Raw genomic sequence first — 23,206 nt, 5'->3', positions numbered from 1 at the left:
AGACCAATGCAAAATGGCCTGCACCGTTCAAAACTATCAAGGCCGGGGAAGATAAGCAAAGGCCAAGGAACTGGTACAGTTTGAAGAAAACTAAAGAGATGTGAAAATCAAGTCCATTTTGTAACCTCGGATTGGATGCTGAATCAGAGAATGAAAGTGGCTATCAACAACATGATGGCCGATGAGATAAATTTGCATATGGATTAGATAACAGTGCCACACCAATATGAAAGTCCCCAAATTCGGTCACTGTACTAGGGGTTATGGAAGGAGTTTGTCTTTGTTTTTAGCAATTACACAATGAAGTACTTAGGGGTAAAAGGGCATATATATCTGCAAGTTATTTTCAAATTATTTAGCACATGTATGTGCATGCACACACGTGCACACGTGTTTATAAAAATGAGAGAGAAAAAGACAAAACAAATTTGGCAAAATGTTACAACTGGTGTCTCTGGAACATGTGAATTCTTGTAGTATTTTTGCAACTTTTCTGGAAGTTTGAAAGGATCAGAAAAACAAAAAAAATAGCCTGACAAAATTTTGGCCAGAAACAAACCCCTGAGCAATTGCAGTTAACCTGTACATTGCTGCAGGAAGGGGTCCAGACTTTCTGAACTACCAGACACAGCTCACAAATCCTGGGGCAGGGGAGGTGCCATGGTTGGGGCACAGCACTGTGGGCTTCTCTGGTCCTAAGACCCTCCCAGCTGGGGAGCCTGCTGGGGTGAGAGTGGGCCGACCCCACTGTGCTGGTCGGAAAGGGATGGCAGAGCCCCAGCACCCAGCTCGGTGGCACATGTAACACTTTCCACTTGGTTCCGGGGCATGACTTCCCACTGCAGCTCCCCGCTCAGTCCTGCGGCAACATCTGACCCACAAAGGTAGCTCAAGGACACTAGGGAAACCAGAAGAAATTTTCCAAATTCTGGCATACATCGGATTATGAACATTTGAAAGATAATTTTCTGGGTGATGTCAGAATGTTTTTCAGGGAAGAGGGCTGGTTGCAGTTTCTTCTCAACAACACAATTCTCCCATTCTCAGGAGGGCTGCAGGCTGCGCCAAATCTACTAGGTTTAAACCTAGTAACTTCACACAGGGAGAAATGGGGTGGGGGTGGATTTCAGAGATGGGGGTGCCACATCAATATAGCCTCCTGCTTTTTGGCTATAGAGAAAGGGGTCTTGGGGCACCTGGGTGGCTCAGTCGGTTAAGCATCCGACTTCAACTCAGGTTATAATCTCATGGTTCGTGGGTTTGAGCCCCACTTTGGGCTCTGTGCTGACAGCTTGCTCAGAGCCTGGAGAACTGCCTCAGATTCTGTGTCTCCTTCTCTCTCTGCCCCTCCCCCATTCAAGCTCTGTCTCTCTTAAAAATAAATAAATGTAAAAAAAAAAAAAAAAAAGAAAGAAAAAGAAAGGGGTCTCATAGGGCAGGAATCTGAACAAAAAAGGTGAAAAGCTTCACCTGTTTCTTGTATCTTTATTCCGGCCTGGAGTCCAAGGTACCTGCAGCCCAGGGCAGTGGAAAGGGGACCACTAGCAGGAAGGTCACACCTCGGAGCAGATCAGTCAAGACCAGGTGCAAGCTAAGGCCAGGACTGGGTCTGGGCCAGGTGGCTGTCTGGGTAGCTCGTGGGGCTGTGTTCTGTGTACTAGGAGGGGGCCTGTGTGACCTTGGGCCACCTCTACCACTGGATGATTAGTTTCTCTTGGGAACAGGAAGTCTCCAGGGAAAAAGCATGTGCACAGAGCGCCTGGACAATCTGGTCTCAGGATTAGGAATCCTCAGAAGTAGAACCTCTGTCACAGGGTCCTGCCTGGCACCTGCCTTCAGTGGCACTCCCAAGGACAGCTGCTGGGTTTCTCTATCCAGACTCCCTTCTCCCACCGCCTCCTCTTAAAGAGACTGACTGGTTACACTTCAGAATGGCAAAGGAGGTGGGGACTCCTTTCCACACACGTTGGAACCTCGTATACTGGAAGACAGACGTCAATCCGACAGCCTTTGGGTTTTCTCTTTCCGCTCCTGAGTCCCTTAACTGTTTCCTCCTTTTGGACAAGTTTTACTTGACCCAGGTTTTGGTTAAATATGCACTTCGAGCCAATGCCTGTCCTGGATATGGCCTGGCCAGTGCCCAGGGGCCTGCCACAGCATCTTTCATCTGATTCCTAGGTTTTATTGGTCCTATTGACTTTTTAAAAGCCATATCCTTGGCTCCTCTTAGGTCCTGTGGTCAGCAAAGGGCCACAGAGGCCCCTGACCTGCCTTCATGGTGGTCACCTTCTGTCCCGATAGGGTGATTCTGCCTCTGGGACCTGAACTGGGACTCACAGCCACCTCTGCCATAAGGAATCCTTGTCAGTATGGGCTCATTAAGCACTTTCAGAAATTCTTATTCTGTCATCCAGCACCATCTGCTCTTCAGTTTTATGACCCCTGAAGGCAGAAGGAAAGGCCCTCCTTTTGGAGACAAAAAAGGATTACAGTCCCAGCAAGTGACCCACAATTCCTCAGGCTTCTCACCCCCTCAGTGGTGAGGACAGGATCTGCCTTATGCGGGCTGCCTCTTCGCTGAGGTGAGATGGGCACCCGTAGGCCTCCTTGTGCCCCGCTACTCAGGAGCCAAACTGCCTCTCATCGCGAGCTGTGCCTCAGTCCACACTCTGCAGTCACAAACCACCCTGCCCCGCATTTCTCCAGGGTGTCCATAAGAACCAGTCTTGATTTCTACAAGGCATGAAATGTCATTGTCAAAGTCAGCATTAAATATACCTGTTGGTTCTGAAAACAGCTGCTGGCAGGAGCTAAGGTGGGTTTTCCCCACCTCTCTCTGCCAAGGTCCTCCTTCAGGCTCCAGGGGTACCTTTCCCACTACCTCGATTTTTACTGACATCTCCCCTCCCCACACCACTTAAAAAAAAATTCTCCACGGGCACCTGGCTGGCTCAGTTGGTAGAGCATGCAATTCCTGATCTCAGGGTGGTGAGTTCAAGTCCTACATTGAGTGTGGAGCCTTAAAATAAGGGTGCGGTGTCCCAGAGCCCATGGCAACACAGGCCCACAGGTCAAGGGAGAGGCTTGACCCCTGCAGAGCCGTAAGCTGGGAGGCTGCTGTGCACCTGTTCTGAGTCACTCACCAGCTTCTGGAAGAGGTCACCGACTCGCTGCTGGTGGCTCCACTGCTGCACTCGGGGGAAGAGCCCGTCATAGAACTCCTTGTGGATCTCATAGAGCTCAGGCACTTTGAAGAAGATGGTCTCGATCTGCTGGCTTGTCAGCACCGGCTGAGAGGTGGTGGCAGCAGCCTTCAAAGGCTTCATGGGCTAGAAGAGGGCACAGGTGAGGCAACACGGTGACAGGCGGAGTGGCGCACATGAGAGGGCTTGCCCTATCTCAGGTGCGTGGTGTGACCACGGAAAGTCATGGTCATGTGACACGTGTGCTTTTAGTTTTGAATTCCATTAAAAATAAAAATGTAAAGCCAGCTTGGTTTGGCACCTGTCTTACGCCAGTATCCACTACCCCTGGGGAGGCCCAGCTTCTACAGAGGTGAAGTTTCTGACCCTCCAATCGGTGTCCCCATGACTCTAGGAAGGGGGTGCTGCCTTCTGACGGCTGACCTGGGGCCTGCGAGCAGAGTGCCCCAGCCCCGCTCAGGCCTTCCCCGCTCCTCACCAGCAGCAGCGCCTCCAGGTGGCTCAGGTAAGTCTCCTCGCTAGCCAGGATTCCAGACAGCACCCATTTCCTCATCTCCAAGCCCTTTTCCAGGTCCAGCTCATTCTGTAGGAGAAACAGACAGAGGTCAGACCAGTGGGACAATGCCCTGGGTGGCCCCTCTCAGAGAGAAAGTTGTGTTTATCAACCGGAGGACAAGCCTCTGGAGAAAGCCTCGGCCAGTCAACGGCTTGTTCAGGGTCACTGAAAATTCTGAAAATTCATCCAGCAAAGCCGAGGGCCACCTTTTGTCTTGACTGAGAAATGGGCAGCGTGGAGCTGGGCAGTCAGGGCAAGACACCCCTGTCTGTGGGACTTTGTTACAGCTGTCCAGTAAACAGTTAGAAAATATTAATGCCAAAGGTGATAAAAATCACTGTATGACTTCCTGGCCACTTCCTCCATGGGCCAGTTGGATGTCTGGGCAGCCCAGGGGGCTGTGCTCTGTGTACTCAGGAGGGGACCTGTGATCTGACCACTAGTGAGAGCGTTGGTGTCAAGAGTTGGCTGTGCCCACCACCTACCAATGCTCCCTCTGCCTGGCCCTGTGCCAACGGGGCCGCACTGTAGTCCACAGAAACTGAGACAACACCCATTCTGCCACTGGTTTGCCACCTGTAGGTGAGCACGAGACAACCACACTGTGGCAGCCCTCAGGTATAGAACTAGAGCACTGCCGCTTCGGTCCACTTTCCTGAACCACTCAGGGGAGATTGCTGATCTGGGGCAGGCTCCTGGTCCTCAGCACTGCTGATTTCTAGAGCTGGGAGATTCTCTTCTGGATGCTGGGGGACCCTGTAGGGTGTTGGGCAGCATTTCTGGTCTCCACCCACAGGTGCCAGTAGCAACACCCATTCCTAGCCCCAGCTGGGACAGCCACAAACAACTGCAAGATGTTGCTACATGTCCTCTGGGGCCAAATTGCCCCTAGGTGAGAACCACGGGGTTCAAGGAAGGACTGAAGACCAGCTCAGGCCTCACAGTGTCTTTACAGAGCCTAGAATCAGGGCTTCCCCAGTATGGCCCCTCTGTGTGCCCCAACCATGCTTCCCTTTCCACTTCCCTGGAGTGCAGGAGGGAGGCACTTGGTGATATAGATGGCCAGCCCAATAGGAAGCACCTGGGGCCAGGAGTCGGGGGACAGGGCTGCATAGCCAGGCTTGCCTGGTGAGCCCTAGTCTAGGGAAACTGCTCTCTTGCCCTGAGCATCAGCTGCCTAGGTATAAACTGTGGAAGCAAGGCCCGACCTTCATGTCCCATCTGCTTCTGCTTTCTGGGTCCATGAGGCTTGTATCACATCTGCACTGCCCACTGGGACCATCCAAAAAGTCTTCCTGAACCACCACTTTGGGAATCTCTAAGCATGCATAAGCTAGGTGCATGCATATGTGTATGTGCATGCCCAAGTATGTGCACGTATTCATGCATGCATACAAGGCAGCCACCAAAATCATGGCTAAGTATCGCTCCAGGGAAAAGTACCACTCCACACAGAACCCTCTCCCCTCCATGGCACGCTGGGCAGCAGCTTCAGAGGCAGAAATCTCCAGGACATGCTGTGCCTGATCTTGAAACTGTCCCGGCACAGTGCCTGGAACACAGAGGTGCTCCATGAAGATACAATGAAAAAACCAACGAATGGATGGATCTAGAACTCTTGGTTGGGCCCTAGTTTTGGCTGTACCTTTGTGAAGCTCTGAGTGCTCCTTCTGGAACCCTTAGTCTGTTTAACAAGCAGGTGCCAAAATCCAGAACTGTCAGCTTAGCCTGCTCCAGGGCCCGGAGTGCCACATAGCAAGTCTGGGGCACACAGCGCACAGTTGTGCAGGGTAGGGGACGCTGACACCTCCTCTCATCTCAGCTCACTGAGGTCACACCATGCATGTTGGCAGCCCGTTGGAGAAGCAGCTCTCAGATGACCCTGAACGTGCTTCCCACCGTGTCCAGTGCCATCTGTGCCCCAAGCAAGGGAAGACGTAAAGGTGAAGAGCACAGCAGGCTCCTTGGGCAGCAGCAGCCACCCACCCGGCCCTGCTGTGTGCTCAGGAACAATTCTGCTACTGTGAGTGCCGGTGGGGGGGTTGGGGGGAGCGGTGGAGCCCCACCCAGCACAAGATGCCGGTGCTCACGTGGGAGGCAGTGTGTCTCATTCCCACCCACACAATTTGGAAAGCTGGGAGGAAAAAGAGAGCAGGCAGGAAGGCGCCGACTCCAGCTCTCCCTGTTCTGAAGGGTGCGGCCAGCTCAGGGGAATATCTGGCCCGGGGAACGTGCTGGGCTGGGGAGAAGACACGGGGGCAGACACCTCTCCTTGGACCAAGAATCTTCTCCTGAGCCCCGGAATGGTGCTGGGGGCTGCTGGCAGGCAGGGACAGCTCAGAAGTCAGCCAACTACGTCTGTTGTAGAGGGTGGAAAGAAATGCAGAAGACAGAGAACAAAGGGCAGGGCCAGGACCAGGGTTATTTATAACCCTGCTTTGCACATGTGCCAGTTCTGGAAAGGGCACGTGAATCCAGTTGAGACCATGACAGTAGGGAGATCTTGGTGGAGAGGAAGCCAGAGGAGAAGGGCAACTGGAAAAAGAAGGCAGCAAGCCAGAAGAAAGGCCTCCTGTTTCTGCTTGGGCCAGCGGGCAGGGAATGGAGCAAGCCACACAAACATGAAGCAGACAGAGCGGATAAAACCAAACTGGTCCTGATGAGGTGGGAAAGCGGACAGAGGGACCCAGGTGAACAGAACTGCCACCAGGCCCATGAGGTCAGGAGCTACAACTGAGCGGCAGGAATATAGGTGGCAGGGCAGAATTTGGGGGAGTACCCTTTACACTCAGCCACAATCTGGGGGAGTCAGGGTGATCAGAGTGCAAAACCCTGGCTGTGAAGGGGTGGGCTGCTCCTAGCTGGGAGTTGACAGCCGAGTTTCTCGACAAAGGACCCTGTCTTCCTCTCTGGGCAGGGGCCATGCCATCACTGACAAGAGGGCTGGCCACTGTGCTGGAGCCAAGCCAGCAGAGGGCCAGGGGCTGGCCTCTGCACAAGGACTTGAGCTTGGGAGCTAACGCGCAGGGCAGGCAGTACAATTCTTTTGCCTGCCTGCTGATAAAACAACCTGGGAGGGCTCTCAGGAGGAAGCGTACACGTACAGGCTGAGCTGGCACCAAACACCTCCTCTCCCCAACTCTGCAGGACAGGTGTGAGCAAACATCATCCCTAGTTAAGTCAGGAGCCAGAGCCGGGCAGTGTGGCCAAGCTGAACCACAGGGACGCACGCAACATTTATCCTGCTTTGGCTGGTGCAGAGCCTCACTGGGGCACCGGAACAGTCAAAGCGTCCCTGACCAGTGAATCATAAAAGTGAATGAACTTGTGGTTGCACAGCTTGACTCAAGAGTTACAATTTCTGTTCCGCGAGCACAATTGTTGACCGGATATACTGAATGCGGTGACGGCCAGTATTAAAGTTATAAAGCAGAGCTGTTTGACGTCAGACATTCCTGAGCCAGTGTGCGAGTTTCAACCGCATTCAATCAGGAGTGACTGGTTGAGCATGTGCTATGCTTTGGCTTCTGCCTATAAAAACAAACAAAAACCCACCCCAAACAAAAAACCCCAAAGGGCCCATGGGCCCCCAAGGGGCTGAGGCAGCATGTGGGCATGGCCATTTCTGCAGAGAGCAGAATCCAAGTGTGCGTTTGCTTTCTCGGCCTCCACATGCCTACAAGAGACCCCAGCTGGTGGGCCCATCCAGCTCCATTACTCCCTAAGGTGGTATCAGCTTCTTCCTGCTGACATCCAATGCTTCTGGGTCTGCCCCTTGCTGGTACCCTGGGGATAGGGCCTGACAGGTGACTGTAAGGAGCAATGTCACACAGTATGTCACAGAGCCCAGTGAGCAGGGGCTGCCCACTGTCAGCTCCCCTCTCTGTGCCTCAACATCCCCCCTTATAAACAAATAGGTGGGAAGTCGGGACTCTCGAGGACCCTAGGAAGGACTGACCATGCTGATCCGGCAGAACACAGGTCCTGCCACTGCTGACCCCAGGATGGTTGCTGGGGTGATGCCAGACCCTCACCCCTTTCCCTAACACCATTGAAGGAAGGTTACTTGCCAGCCCACAGCTCTGACAACAGCCTCCAGGAGTGCCCATGATACTGCCTTGCTTCCCTCAGCTGGCTGATGTTAGCTTTGCTTTCCCAGCAGAAAGGCAGTGGTCATCAAAATGGCCTACTCTTCTTCCAAGGGGCTTGCTAAGACATATCCTCACCTGGCCATGAAGAGATGGAGGATGTGTGCCTGATGGCTCTTGCCTGAGGGCAGCCTGCCCTCTCCTGTGGCTTCTGTTCCCATCTGGGATTGCACGGTCATCGTTCAAGGGGGAAATGCAGACAGCTTGGTCAAGATCAGCAGTCACCTCAGAACGTCCAGGGGTGGAGAATGTCATAAGCCCTCAGGGTTGGAAGGTAACCTTGGGCACCAGGACCCACGCAGGTGGCCTGGGTCCTTCCCACAGCATCCCAGGCAAGGGGGTTTCTAGCCTCTGCAGACTCCCTTCCTTCCCCTGGGGACAGGCGTTCTCGGAGCAGACCTGCAACTTTGGAGTTCACCAAGCCACCTTTTTGCTATGGAGTCCCTAGGAAGTTCTCCTGATTGCCCCCCAGCCCAAAGACCTCAGGCTCAGTAGAGGGAAATGAGCACCCCCCTGGGAGGGGAGGGAAAGATGAGAAGGATTTCCCCCTGACCAATTGATTGGGACTGGGCACCTTGGGCTCAAGACCAGCATACTGCCTGTGGGCATTAGAAAGTAAGAGCTGTCTTCTTCAAACCAAAAATAGGAAAGTAAAGAAGAAAGTCTCATTGTCCAGGCACTGCACTGGCAGGGAAGCCAGAAAGTCAAAGCCATGTCTGTCTCCAGGGCAGTGGAGGGTGTCCACCCCAGTGCTCCAAGAACCTAACCAAAGGGCTTCTGGAACAAAGCTACACAGCCCTTTTTCAATCCAATTCCCATCTTACCACCTCACATCCATTAGGATAACCACTATCAAAAAACAAAACAAAACAAAAAACAAAAACAAAAAAAAACCCTCCAGAAAACAAGTAATGGCAAGGATGTGGAGAAACCAAAACTCTTGTGCACTGTTGGTGGGAATATAAAATGGTGCAGTCACTGTTCCTTGAAAAATTAAAAACAGAACTACCACAGGATCCAGGATTCCATTTCTGGGTCATTCACCCAAAAGAACTGAAAGCAGGGTCTCCAACAGATATTTACAGATCCATGTTCATAGCGGCATTTTTCTTAATAGCCAAAATGTGGAAGCAACCCAAGTGTCTACCCAACGATGAATAAATTACCAAAATGCAGTATATATATACAACGGAATATTATTCAGCCTTAAAAAGGAAGGGAATTATTCTGCAATATGCTACAACATGGATGAATCAAAGACCTTATGCTCAGCGAAACAAGACTGTCACAAAAAGAAGAATACTGTGTGAGGTGTAGTTAATACATTGAGACCGGAAGTAGAATGGTAGTTTAACGGGGCTGGGGGCAGGGGAGAGTGGGGAGCTGTTTAACAGGTACAGATGTTTAGATTTACAAGATGAAGAGTTAGGGGGAAGGATAGTCCTGATGGCTGCACAACAAGGTGAATGCCTTTCATACTACTGAACTGCACACTTCAAAATGGTTAAGTTGGCAAATTCTACGTTATGTGTATGTGAACTCAATAAAAAAAAAAAGAGGGGCGCCTGGGTACCTAAGCCGGTTAAGTGTCTGACTTCAGCTCAGGTCATGATCTCATAGTTCACGAGTTCAAGTCCCACACTGGGCTGTGCTAAGGGCTTGGAGCATGGAGCCTGCTTCGGATTCTGTGTTTCCCTCTTTCTCTCTCTCTGCTCCTCCCCCCACTCATACTCTGCCTCTCTCTCAAAAATAAATAAACATTAAAAAAATAAAAATAAAGAAAAAAAGAAAAGAAAGGAAAATTTCCCATCTTCTCCCGACACTCCCTGACACCTCCTCTGGACCAGGTGGCATGCTTGGGATTGGAGACCCCATCTCTGGAAAGCAAAGATGTGTAAAATGAGACATGTCTACAGGCTCCCATGGGGGCCAAAGGAGGCAGTGGGCACCAGGATGTGACAGGCTCCATAGCAGTTAAGCCCCCAGACTATGGCTAAAAGGCGAGGGCAGAACTCTGAGTCAGTGTAGACGAGGGTCCAAAGGCAGGAGTCTGGTGGGGATGGGCAGCCAAGCTGCGTGGGGTCTGGGCACAAGGAGGGCAGATCAGCCTCCCGGAGCAGTCCCATGCCAAGTTCAGGAACTTATTTAGGACTGGAAAGATCCCGGTCTGTACCAAATCATGCTTGTGAAGCAGAAAGCAAGGGAGTGCACTGAGAAAGGCCAAGTAATTGAAGTAAAGAGTATCATTTGAGGATTTGAGAAGGTTTCAAATCTGGTAGCTCTGTGGCCTTGAGCAAGTTACTTCACCTCTCTAACCTCAGTTTTCTAATCTGTACAACAGTGAAGCATAAATAAGAAGCAGTCCTGCCGCTAAGGCACCAGCCCAGCAGAAAAGCAACTGTAATGAAAAGACACGCTCTGGCCCTTCCTACCAACAATGGAGAAAAGCAGATTCCTCTCTCGTATTTAAACCCGGGAGGACATCATCAGAAACAAGCTAAGCAAAGGCAGGAAGGTATCTGCCATGAGGGGCAACAGGACCAGGAAGACAGTGAAGTGCCACCCGCCTGAAGGACAGGGATCTCATCTCAAGAAGGAAAGAACCTGAAAAGTCAAAGGGATGCCCTTTGTCCCAAAGGTTGGGGTGCGTACCTGGGCTCTAATGCACCTGTGAAGTGCCTCTCCTGGGATCAAAGCAGGGAGGCCACAGGCCATGTGGGACTACCTCAGGAGCCTGCAACCACCCCGGGGCTTTGTGCTTACAAGAGAGGGGCCCAGGGGCGTCTCTGGGTGCAGAGGAGGGCATCTGCTGAATGTGCCACTCACTACATACTGGCCACATGGCCCTGGAGCTTCGGTTCCAAAGAGGAGGTAACATCAGGACTGTTAATGACAATGATACCTCAAGGGGGAAGACCCTGGTCATATGGATGGAGACATCAGCAGCACCTCTGCTGGTAAAAAGGAGCAAGTGCATTGCACGTAGCACAGGGACAAGAGCCCAGACACTGTCCCCCTCTCCTGCCCTCAGCACCACTGCTGGGACTGCCACCACGTCCTGCTGGTAGGACAGTGGTGGCATTCTCAGCCTCGGCATGTGCTGCCTGTCTCTTCCACACCTGGCTGACAGAGTTCTAGGAAGTCCCTTCCAAAGCACCTAGAGGGCTGTCTCCAGATCAGCAGGTGCCCCAGATGGGTGAATGAAGAAGGAGTTTTTAGTGACTTCAACCACTGGTTGCTCCTGATATCACCTACTTGCTACTTGCCCAGAGTGGATGTGCTTTCAAGGCACCTTTAGGAAGTAGACAGCAGCCTGGAGCCAGGCCTAAGCCTTATTTCACACCTGGCCTTGCTCCCCTGGGACTCACCGTTTTGGTGGACTCCAGGGCTCCCGAGGCCAGTGTATCCCGGCTGCCCCTGCCCTTGCTGCCAAGGTGGGGTGAGGAGGAGGGTGAGTCATCGATGTAGGGCAGCCCATCTTGGTGTCGGCGCTGCTCCTCAGCCCGGTCTGCAGCACAGCCGTAGCCAGGTGGCGTTCCGAACGACGTATCTGTGTGTGTAGAGAAGCAGTCGTGTTAAGAGACAGGGAGAGGGGCTGGAGAAATGTCCACACCCCACCCGCCCCAGCAGGCACTGGGCTGATGCTGTCTGTCACCCAGACGTGCTGACCACACCTTCACAACAAACTGAGCAAAGACCACAGGGTGAGGCAGAGCCAGAACTGGTATACTCCCCAGACAATAGGAAACTGGGCTTTCAGGACCCTGTCTGGGGCACATCTGTCCTTGTCCTAGGAGTGGACTGAACCATTATAAAACAGTGGACCCCAAATGCTAGCATCTTGCTATCGGGGATGATCCTTGTGCATCTGTCCACGGGGACTCGATGGGGGCGAGGAGCTCAGATCATACTGCTCCAGGTGCAAGCCCTGGCCAACATGAGCAGTGTCCCAGGCCCGCCAATCCTGACGCAGGGAAAGGATGCTACAGCCCTTTCCCCTCACTCCACCCTGCCCTTTGGCTGACCCTCAGCCCACCTCCCAGCGGGTCTGACAAAGTCCCATATCACCTGTACTCCAATCTGAGCGTCCCTGTGAGGACAGAGTGGCTTACCCTATGGCCGGCCCCCTGCTGTTCAGAACTATGTAGTCAGAATAACACCTCCATCCTCAAAGCACCTGAAGACAGTCACCCCTTCCTCCCTTGCTAAATCACAAAGCCCATACCTCTTGGCCTACCTTTCTATAGCTCTGTTTTCAGAACTGTCTGAATCCAATGGATCCTCACCAGGACATTAAATCACAAGGGCCCAGCCCACTCCAAGTCTCATGTGAGGGTCACTTCTTGACTCTTAGGGCATCTTCACAGCCCATGGGATTTCTGAGGTCATCTTGATTGGGTTACATCACCTCCCCATGACTCACCAGCAGGCAGCCCTGTCCAAACGTCACCACCACAGGCAGCCTCTGCAGTGTTTCCTTCCCAGTTTACAATTTCTGCCACCAAGCACATCCAGCCTGGGGCTCAAGCTCTAGGTGGCACTGTACCACCTAGGCCAGGCAGCACAGGCTTCCAGAGTCGACCCCCCAATACTCGTGGGGGGACTGTTTCCAGGTCTTTCCATGCGGCAGCCGAGAGGAGCCGTGGCTAGAGTGACCAGGTGCTCACCACACCCAGCTATGACGACTGCCAGTGCACTGTGCGACTCATCCACCTACGCCCCAGGTTCCTCGCACAGCTCTGCCTCTCCCACATTCTCCACTTCTGTGTCCCAGCAAGTCACATGCCCTCTAACAGGTGTTCTGAGCCCTGGTTACGTGTTAGTGCCACCTGGGGAGCTACAAAAACAGAGACCAACGAAATCAGACGCTCAGGGAGAACTGGGCCCTGGTGGCTGCAAAGGCTTCCTGGGGGTTCCTGCAGGAGCCAGGACTGAGACTGCTGAACTAGCACGAGCTGGGATCTGCCACTGTGCTGGCTGTCACTCGCACTGTGTCCCTGCTGTCTGTGTATGGGTGCTGACCACAAAGGCCAGGCGGAGCTCTGTTGCTGAGTGTGTCCACAGAAGGGCTCCAACAGAGGCCAATTCTGAGTTGAAAGTGGCAGACAGGGTAGGGGACACTCAGAGCTGGGTGGGCTCCTCCTGTGTCCCCTATCGAGCTCCATGGGCTACCGAGGAGCTCCAGGTACCACCACCTGCTGGGGTTTGTACTGTCCTATGAGGACAGTTGGAGGCTAAGGTCAAGTTCTGTCTTCTCCCAAGAATCTCCAAACGCACTCAACTAGCTCTTGCCCAGCCTCTCTGAGGACAGATGGGGAGGGTTTAACTGTATTAAGAAACATAAAACCCTGTTAATGCAGAACCCTAACCCCACACCCCGGCCCCAAAACAGGTTGGACTTCAGCTTGCACTTCCTTTTGGGGAATCACAGATTTTTAAAAAACCAAAATGAACATGAAGGACTTCTTGTCCCCTCAACATCCATGATATGAGCCCTATATTACAGCAGCCCCTACTGACAACTTGCCTTCCACAGGAGCTGCTTCCAAAGGCAGCTCAGGTTTTGGACAGAAGGCTTCAGCTGTCAGATGCCTTCCTCACAGGTAGCCTAAATGACCCCCTGAGCCAGGAGGGTCTTTGCTCTACTTCTGCAACCCAGGACACGTCCTCCAGGTGGGGCAGGTGGCCAGTTCTATGGGCTGTGATGAGCATTTCCCAGAAGTGAGGCTCTGGTCCTGCCCAGGTAGTACCTCCTGGTGAGAATCAGTGCAGATCACTTAAGCTGTCTATGTCTCAATTTTCCAGACTTTAGAATCAGGTGTGTGAACTATACAGCCAAAAGAGGCCCACTCAGCTCTAAAATGTTATAGTCACTGTGCGGGTCAGCCAGCCATGCCCTACCTCCCAAACTCACCTCCTTCGACAGCTTCCTTCCCCTGCTCCCCACTCTTCCTCTGGACTTGGCTTTTCCATTAGCACAGAATTTTCAGTGTCTACATATCCTAAGAACTTTCAGTTGATTTTTTTTTTTTTTTGAAATAATGATCTTTTACAAAGTCAACATATCAGAGTGCCTGGGTGGCTCAGTCAGTTAAACGTCCGACTTTGGCTCAGGGCATGATCTTGCGGTTGGTGAGTTCAAGCCCCGTGTCAGGCTCTGTGCTGCCAGCTCTGAGCCCAGAGCCTGCTTCAGATTCGGTGTCTCCCTCTCTCTCTGACACTCCCCTGGTCACGCTGTCTCTCTCTCTCTCTCTCTCTCTCTCTCAAAAACAAATAAACATTAAAAAAAGAAAAGAAAAGAAGAGAAAAGGAAAGGAAAGGAAAGGAAAGAAAAGAAAAAGTCAACGTATTTATCATCTGGCAGAGCATCCTTAATCTGAGAACCACCACCTCATGTCCCAACCTGTGACTACTTTGAGCTCATGTCCAAGATCATCAAATTAATACCAAGTGATGCTCCAAGTAAGAATTTTAGGGTCAGACTCGGGGCTCACTCCAAAGATTATAAAGATTCCACATCTGTGAAACAAAGTGCTAGCTTAGCAATGTCTTGACTAAAACTCAGGGCAAAATCAAGTGCCTGGTGAAGGTTTGCTGGCCGGGGTTATGTGGGGCCATTAACTCTGATGTGGACACTTCACCTCCACCAGGTGAGAATGAGAAACCAGGTCCACGGCCAAACTCCACAGGGTATAATTATGACGATCAGGCAACTAAAAACCCAACTGTTTCCAATTCTGCATACGTCTCCCCAAACTGACGTCTGAGGAACCGATGTTTTTATGTCTGGATTCCGGATGGCTGGTCACTGTTACTGTTGCCTTCCACCTGAGGCACCAGCCCATGTCCCAGCGAATCCTGCCCTGCTCAAATGCAAATGGACAGAGGGAGGAGGAAAGCTCTCATTTCCTTGTCGCCCATCCTAAACTACACACAGGGACTTCCTTTTACACTGCAGTTTTTCCACTCCCTGGGTCCCCACACCTCTTCGACTATAAAGTATATTACTGGGGGCCCCTTGGAGCTGCCATTTCCCAAGAACCAGAGCAAAGTGAGAGAGGGGCCTTGCTCTCCCCTCCTCTACCAGGAACATCCAGTGGGAAGTCTCATTACCTCGAAGGACTGGGCACCTGGTGGTGGAGTTAAGCCCGGAGCTTCCTACAAAGTTCTTCCCAAAGCTGAAAGCAAACACTGATTTCAGAGGCAGGAGTTGGGTGAGGGGGGACAGGGGGGCTGCAATTCTAAGGCTGCAAGAGGCTCAGGGAAATGAGGGCTGATCAACAGAGCAGCTAACCAGCGGGGCGGAGGGCGGGGGAGAGCAAGGCCCATTCAGAGCTGGCAGACAGCGGCCGCTGAGTGTGGAAAAGGGATGTGCACAGTGAAATCCAAAACCTCTTCCTCTCCAGGCAAGTCGGCTTAGCGGCCACAATCCCTGCGCTCTGCAAATCTAAAATCTAGCCTTTGATGCAAGAACAAAAGGCAGCCACCCCACCCCCACCAAGTGGGAAGAACAAGTCCCAGTCAGCCCAGATCACATCCCCTTCTTACACCTCAAGGACAATGCTGGTTTAAAAAAAAAAATCCCTCAAAAAAATTAAACATAGAGTTACCATATGATCAAGCAATTCCACTTCTGGGTATACACTTAAAAGAACTGCAAGCAGGGACTCAGACAGATATTTGCACACCCATGTTCCTAGCAACAGTATTCCCAATAGCCAAACTGTGGAAGCAACTCAGGTATCCACTGATGGGTGAATAGATAAGCAAAATGTGGTATGGCTGTGCAGTGGAATATTACTTAGTCTTAAAAAGGAGGGCAATTCTGACTCCATGCTACAACATGGATGAACCCTGAGGTCATGATGCTGTGGGAAAAATTGCTCAATTTACTGTGTGAGTCCCCTTATATGAGGGACCTGGAATAATCAGATTCGTGGAGCAGAAAGTAGAATGGTGGGGGCCAGGGGCTGGGGGAGGAAGGAATGGGGAGCTGGTATTTGGTGGGTACAGAGTTTCCATCTGGGAAGATGAGAAAGTTCTGGAGATGGATGGTGGTGATGGCTGCACAACAGTATGAATGTACTTAATGCCAATGAGCGTGAGAAATATGCTTAAGAATGATTAAAATGTTCCATATGATGTTATGTAATGAGTATATACCACACGCACAGATTCCTAAGATCCCTCCCTGACACGGGCAATGCCTGGGTAGCTGAGCTGCAGAGAGGGCACAAGGGGAGCTGCCCCTCATCCCCCACTTCATGTGGACAGCCCCCCTGCAACCACATCTAAAATAAGCACAGAATGGAAACTTCCAGGCAATGTGCTCGCTGAGTTGATGAGAGTGAGCTGGGTGGTGGGTACCTGGGCTTTATTAAAGTCTTCTGTATATTTGTTTCATAACAAAGGACAATAAAAGGAAGCCTTGCTCAGGTTCTGTATATGTAGCCTCAAAAGGAGGCCAGTGTCACATGGCCAGACAAGTCCAACTGGCACAGCCACTGTTTGTTTCCAACAGCTGCCCCTCTACTCTTACAGACCTTATACATCACTTTTTCCAGGCCACATCCCTGCGCACCTGCATTTTTCTGATGCAGACTGGATGAAATTCCTGCCAGCCCATATGAATCTGGTAATCACAGATCACACCCAGTGCTGGAGAAGGACCCCTCACCGGATCACAGCAACACACGTGCCCAAAGCCCAGCAGCGGCCGCCTTAGGGCTCTCAGAGGGCCAGAGAGTTATCTACCTTCAAAGCATCAAATGCTCTTCACCCAGCCTCAGTCCTGTCCCCTGCAAGGAACCCCAGTCTCTTCCCACAGCTTGTCTTTCCCTCAGCTCGGCCTCAAACATCTCCAGTAACTTTGACACTCCTTCCCTATTTTCTATCTGCAAGCCAGGAAGCATGCATCTTACAAGGCCTTCTGACAGGCCCTACTGGGATCTCTGTCACAAGGGCTCCCAGGGCATTACGTGCAGAACCAAGCCTAGACCACTGGCCACATGTCTCCTGGCTGTAGGAGAGACCCTGCTGGACCCAATGCACCTGGAGGGTCCCCAGATCCTGCTTCCATTGCCCTGCTGCTGCCAGAGGTGCAGGGCCCAGATCCCAGCTCCTGTCCCCCACTCTGACCAAGGCATCCCAAGATGAGAGCCTGGAGCAAATCCTTGGGAGGAATGAAGGTTATATTCTCAGCCCTCCCCTCCCAGAGCAGATATGGAAACAGCTGTAAAGGGCCAGGGGAGATATCCTAATAAACACATACCAGGGTTGAGAGGAAAAAAGAAGGGACATCAAGAATTCGGGTGGGGGATGGTCTGGCAAGAACTCCATCATGCATTAAGACAGAGGCAGGGTGGTCTCCTATACCTGTTTACACTGTCAGCAAATGGCTGGGCCGTATTTATTTACCAAGGCAAAAGAGGATCAAACACCGTCTTCCTTCCGGTGGCTCGCCAGCTGCAGTTGGGCAGGCTTCTGCAGAGGCAGGCACTGAGCCCTCACCTTGTCATATGTGCAGAAGCCCTGCTTTCCCCACTCCCCCCCCTCCTCCCTCCTCCCTGGGTCGCAGGCAAACAGCACAGTGCTAACAGTGTTGCAGTGCTGGTGACTTGCAGACAGCAGCTCACGTCCTTGGGGGTGTCTTCCCAGGTAGGCGCTGCCCCTCCAGGAGAGGCTCAGAAAACCGTGACTGGGACAGAAAGATCTGTTTCACCGAAGGGCACACAGGTTCCACAGGTTCCACCTGGCTCTGGATGCCATGCTTGTGCACAGCCTCGAGCCCTTCTCCCACACCCCGTGTGCTGAGAGCAGATACTATCTGCAGGATTGGCCAGGGATCCCAGGGCTCAGCTTGCTTTTTTACTATGTAGCAGAACCCCAAGTACAGTCCGGGAATATCTGTTGCACTTCAGGGAAGTGAAGTAGAATAGTAGAGCAGTGAAAAAGCCTCAAATGTGCCATAGCAAGCAGGTATTTGAGCAAAATACCTGTTACCCTTTGCTGGGCACTTCCTCGGGCGAGGGACAGTCCTGATCTCCTTGAATCCACTCAGCCCTTAACAGGCAGTAACTTCTAGATGCTCATTTTTCAGATAAGGAAAGGAGTCTCCAAGAGAGGACAGGTGGAGCTTCACTATACCGAGGCCCGTCTGTGTCACCTGCCGATTTGGTCACTCTCTGAAGACATTTCTAAAACGCTGAGCTGATAACTACATGACTTAGCAATTCCCCTCCTTGAATATAACCAAAAAGAGTGAGAACAGGTGTTCAAAGCAAAACTTACACCAGAATAATAATTCAAGGTATGTTCAAGCAGCATTATTCACAACAGCCAAAAGGTAAAATGCCCCAAATGTCCATCAACTGAAGAATGGATAAATAAACTGTAGCGTACCTAGATAATGGGATAACATTCAGTCTTAAAAGGGAACGAAGTACCGACAGAGGCTGTAATGTGGCTGAACCTCAGAAATGTTACGCTAACTGAAGAAGGCAATCATAAAAAAAAACACCTACTATCTGATTCCATTTATATGAAATGTCCAGAACAGACAAGTCTCTTGAGACAGAAAGTGGATACTTAATGAGTATGAGATTTCCTTCAGGGGTGATGAAAGTATCTGGGAACAAAACAGGTGGTGGATGCACAAAATCGTGACTATACTAAACATGAGTTGTTCACTTTGAAATGATTAGTTTTATGTCATGTCATTTCATTTCAAAAAAAGAAAAAAAAAAGATCTGTTTTCCTCTGTTAAAACAGGGAACCTGGAACATTGCCCAGCTGTTTCCTGAAGACCAAGAACATTCCGGACAGACGTCAGCACTGCCTGGCACCATTACCCCAGGCCACCGGTAGGCAGTGATAGGCTGCTTTACTTTCTAAGATATCTGGTTAGTTTGGGTGGCTTTTCTGCTTTCTCCTCTGCCATCAGGCTGGCAGCTGTCCCTTCTTTTGCATCTACACCAAGTGGGTCAAATTCTTTATAAACAAGATGTTCCCCATCTAGCTGGCCACTGTACCCTGGAGAGAGGCCTGTTGTCAGAGCCCTTGGTTTTGTGGGAAAAGGAAGGGCACAGAGAGCGCCTTAGGATCCTGGGACCATGATCCTACTTCACGCTGCCACCCCAACAATGATGTCACCAGGCTAGTGTGGAAAGCTCTGGCTGCCCGGGTAGTGGGAGATCACGGACCAGACCAGCTTGTGCACACAGAAGGCCCTGAGGCTAGGCAAGTCTCCCCAAAAGGCCAGAAAAAGCTAGCTGGGAAGGGCCTGATGCTTCAGCTCTCCAGGCAGCTCTAGATGCCCTGAACAAGGCTAAACTAAAACTCTCTTGGAGGAAACAAGCTGACTAATACAATAGCTTTTATGACTCTTCCACTTGTGGTTTGGGTTCCAGCTGGTTGGAGACCGAATCACCACAAGGTCAATTTTGAGGGTGACTTTTAGCAATAAAGACTGGATGCCCCCAGTGTGGGTAGATAAGGACCCCCAATCAGTATCCAGAGAGCTATTAAAAGATTTTCCTCTATTTTCAAGGACCCACCTGTGCCTAAACCTCTTCGATCCTCGAGGAGGGAAAGATGATTTATGTTCTGGGCCTGGGGCGGGAACCAGCTGGTGCCAGGGTGGGGCAAGCAGAGGCTGGAACACCAGCTGGGAAGCTGCAGCCCTCAGCCGCCGGATGATGTGATCATTATTCTTTAGTACCACCCTGACTCTGCAACAAGGTTCGGAATGATTTCTTGGAGGCAGTTTGGCCTCAGACAATGTTGAGTACCCAATATTCAGCCAAAATGTATAACACTTCTATTCCTTTTTCTTTTTTTAATGTTTATTTATTTTTGGGAGAGAGAGAGGGCATGTGTGTGAGTGGGGGAGGGGCAGAGACAGAAGGAAAGAGAGAATCTGAAGCAGGCTACGTGCTCTAAGTGCAAAGCCTACATGGGGCTTGAACCCACGAAATCATGACCTGAGCTGAAGTCAGATGCTCAACCAACTGAGCCACCTCGGTGCCCCATGACACTTCTATTTCATGCCAGGCACCCTGCTGGGTTTCTGACAGCAGGCACCACAGACCCAGCCCCTGCCCCTGTGAGCTGCCAGAATCCCAGCAGTCACATGATATGTACATCATGGCAAAGCCACCCATGATGGGCAGCCAGACCCTCAGGCAGGACAGCAGAGACCATCTCCCCAGGGAAGTGGCCACTCCAAGACCTAAAGAGAAACAGACACTGGCTCCCACGCAGAACATGAAAGTAGGAAGGACACTATAGTGTGTTGAATGGTGGCCCAAAATGACATGTCCACATCCAAACACCTGGAATGTGTGAATGGAACTTACTTTGGTAAGAGTCCTTACAGATGTAATTAAATTAAGGACTTTGAGATGAGATCACCTAGGATTATCCAATGGACCCTAAATCCAATGACAAGTGTCCTTTTGAGAGACAAGAGAAGGCTGTGTGGAGGTGGATGCAGGGATTAAAATGTTGTGGCCACAAGCCAAGGAATGCCACCAGAACTACAAATGGCAACAAAAGATTCTCCCCTAGAGCCTTCAGAGAGATATGGCCCTGCCATATACCTTGATTTGGACTTCTGCCTCCTCAACTGTGGAAGAACATATATTTGTTGTTTTAGGCCAGGTAAGCTTGGGAGGGCAGGAGGAACATCCACGTTCCCCGCCTCTGCCTTGGCGCTGTCTGAGGAGGGTTAGGAGAGGAGATACATGTATACACCTATGTTCATAGCAGCATCATTCACAATGGCTGAAAGGCAGAAGCAGCCCAAGTGTCCACCAGCAGATGAATGGATAAACAAAAGATGTTGTACATACAATGGAATATTACTCAGTTTAAAAAAAAGAAGGAAGTCCAGGGTGCCTGGCTGGTTCAGTTGATAGAGCAAGCAACTCTTGATCTTGTAGATTCAAGCCCCATATTGAGTGTAGAGATTACTTCAAAATAAAATCTTAAAAAAAAAAAGAAGAAGAAGGAAATCCTGTAGCATGCTGTAACAGGGATGAACTTTGAGGAGATTATGCCTAGTGAAATACGCTTGATCTTAGCCAAGAGGCCGAGAAGCGATATGCCTAGTGAAATAAAGTCACAAAAAGACAAACAGTACATGATTCCATTGAGATAAGTGTATTAGTTTGCTAGGGCTGGCATAACAAAATACTACAGACTGAGTGGCTTAAACAACAGAAATCTATTTTTGCACAGTTCTGGAAGTGGACAATCAAGATGCTAGTGTGGTTGGGTTCTGGAGAGAGCTCTCTTCCTGGCTTGCAGACAGATACATTCTTGCGGTGTGCTCATATGGCCTTGTCTTGGCAGGTGGAAAGAAAGAAGGCACTAGCTCTCCAGGTCTCTTCTTATAAGGGCACTAATCACTAATCCATCCTGAGGGGTGCCCTCATGATCTGTCTCCCAAAGGCCTCACCTACAGATATTACATTGTGAGTTAGAAGGATTCAACATATGATTTGGAGGAAGTGGGGGGCGAGGGGGACACATATTTAGTCCATGACATAGGAGGTACCTAGAATAGGCAAATTCACAGAAAATAGAATGGGGGTTGTCAGGGGCTGGGAGGGAAAGACAGTGGGGACTGACTGACTGCTGAGTGGGTGTCAAGTTTCTGTTTGGGATGAAGAAAAAGTTCTGGAGATAAACAGTCGTGCTGGTTGTACAACAATGTGAATGTATTCAACACTACTGAATTGTATGCTTAAAAATGGTTAAGACGGGGGTGCCTGGGTAGTTTAGTTGGTTAAGCATCCGGCTTCGCTCAGGTCACGATCTCGTGGTTTGTGAGTCTGAGCCCACATCAGGCTCTGTGCCGAGGGCTCAGAGCATGGAGCCCGCTTTGGATTCTGTGTCTCCTTCTCTCTCTGCCCCTTCCCAGCGTGAACATTGTCTGTCTGTCTGTCTGTCTCTCTCTCTCTCAAAAATAAACAAACATTTCAAAAACTGGTTAAGATGATAAATTTTATGTTAACCACCCCACCCCTGCCAAAAAACCAAACCCCAAACAAAAAACTAATTATCAGCCAGGTTTAGAAATGTTTTAAAAAGAAGAGAGAAGCACAGTGTTATGGACTGAATGAAGTGTGTCTTCCCTGATACCCAAATTTATGTGTTGAAGTATTAACCCTCAAAATATCCAAACGTGACCTTATTTGGAGACATAGTCTTTATCAACGTCAAATGAGAAAGGGTGGGCCCAAATCCAATATGACTATGTCCTCACAGAAAAGGGAAATTTATTAAAAAAAATTTTTTTTTGGTCTCTATTTTATTTTGAGAGACAGAGAGTGAGTGGGCAGAGAGAGAGGGAGACACAGAATCTGAAGCAGGCTCCAGGCTCTGAGCTAGCTGTCAGCACAGAGCCTGACATGGGGCTCGAACCCACAAACCGTGAGTTCGTGACCTGAGCCCAAATCGGATGCTCAACCAACTGAGCCACCCAGGCACCTCGAAAAGGGAAATTTAAAGACAGACCAGCAGCTACAGAGAACACCACGTTGAACATGAAGAGAGCCATCTACATACCAAGAAAAGAGGCCTGAGACAGATTCTCCCTTACAGCCTTCAGAAGGAACCAACCCTGCTGACACCTTGATCCCAGACTTCCAGCCTCCATGACAGTGAGAATAAATGTCTATTGTGTGAACCACCCAGTGTGTGGCTCATTGTCACACAGCCCCAAGAAACTAATACATCAGTAGTTATGGAGAGAGGGCATCAGCTCTAAGAAGCTGCTTCCCATCCAGTGTCTCCATGATCAATGCTTCACCCACTCATGGAAATGGGACTCTGCCAGGCCAGCCAGCTACAGCCACCTGGGGGGCCATCCATGCTCAGCGGTGCACCTACAGCACCTCCACAGTCCAGACTCTGACAGCAGAGAGAGAAGAAAAGAGCAGCCACTGAGCCCCACATGGTCAGAGGGCAAGAGACAAGCCCCGGGCTTCATACCCTGAATTCACCCAACATATGCACACCATCCTGGGCTCTCCTTACCCAGGGCTGCTCTCCCTCAGAAGATAAGCTATTGCAGATTTGTGCCAGACTATGCTACTCAAGAACAGACCAGACTTGGGGCACCTGGGTGGCTCAGTTGGTTAAGAGTCAGACTTCTGCTCAGGTCACAATCTCATGGCCCGTGGGTTTGAGCCCTGTGTCGGGCTCACAGCTCAGAGCCTGGAGCCTGCTTCCAATTCTGTCTCCCTCTCTGGCCCTCCCCCACTCATGCTCTGTCTTTCTCAGTCTCTTAAAAA

General features: G+C 50.8%; 1 protein-coding gene across 1 annotated transcript in view; it reads right to left on the bottom strand.

Annotated features, from left to right (window-relative positions):
• The window catches only part of BCR (BCR activator of RhoGEF and GTPase), a gene marked incomplete at its 5' end in the record, with an annotated part of 122,526 nt that overhangs the window by 51,044 nt on the left and 48,276 nt on the right, over positions 1-23,206 (bottom strand). The window contains 3 exons of the mRNA XM_029921611.1: positions 3,144-3,329; positions 3,682-3,786; positions 11,276-11,457. Of these exons, the coding sequence (XP_029777471.1) occupies positions 3,144-3,329; positions 3,682-3,786; positions 11,276-11,457 (473 nt within the window). The remainder of the gene's footprint in view (positions 1-3,143; positions 3,330-3,681; positions 3,787-11,275; positions 11,458-23,206) is intronic.

The sequence above is a fragment of the Suricata suricatta genome, chromosome 14 (assembly GCF_006229205.1).
Source record: "Suricata suricatta isolate VVHF042 chromosome 14, meerkat_22Aug2017_6uvM2_HiC, whole genome shotgun sequence".
NCBI lineage: Eukaryota > Metazoa > Chordata > Mammalia > Carnivora > Herpestidae > Suricata > Suricata suricatta.
This window is presented reverse-complemented; position numbering and strand designations above follow the sequence as displayed.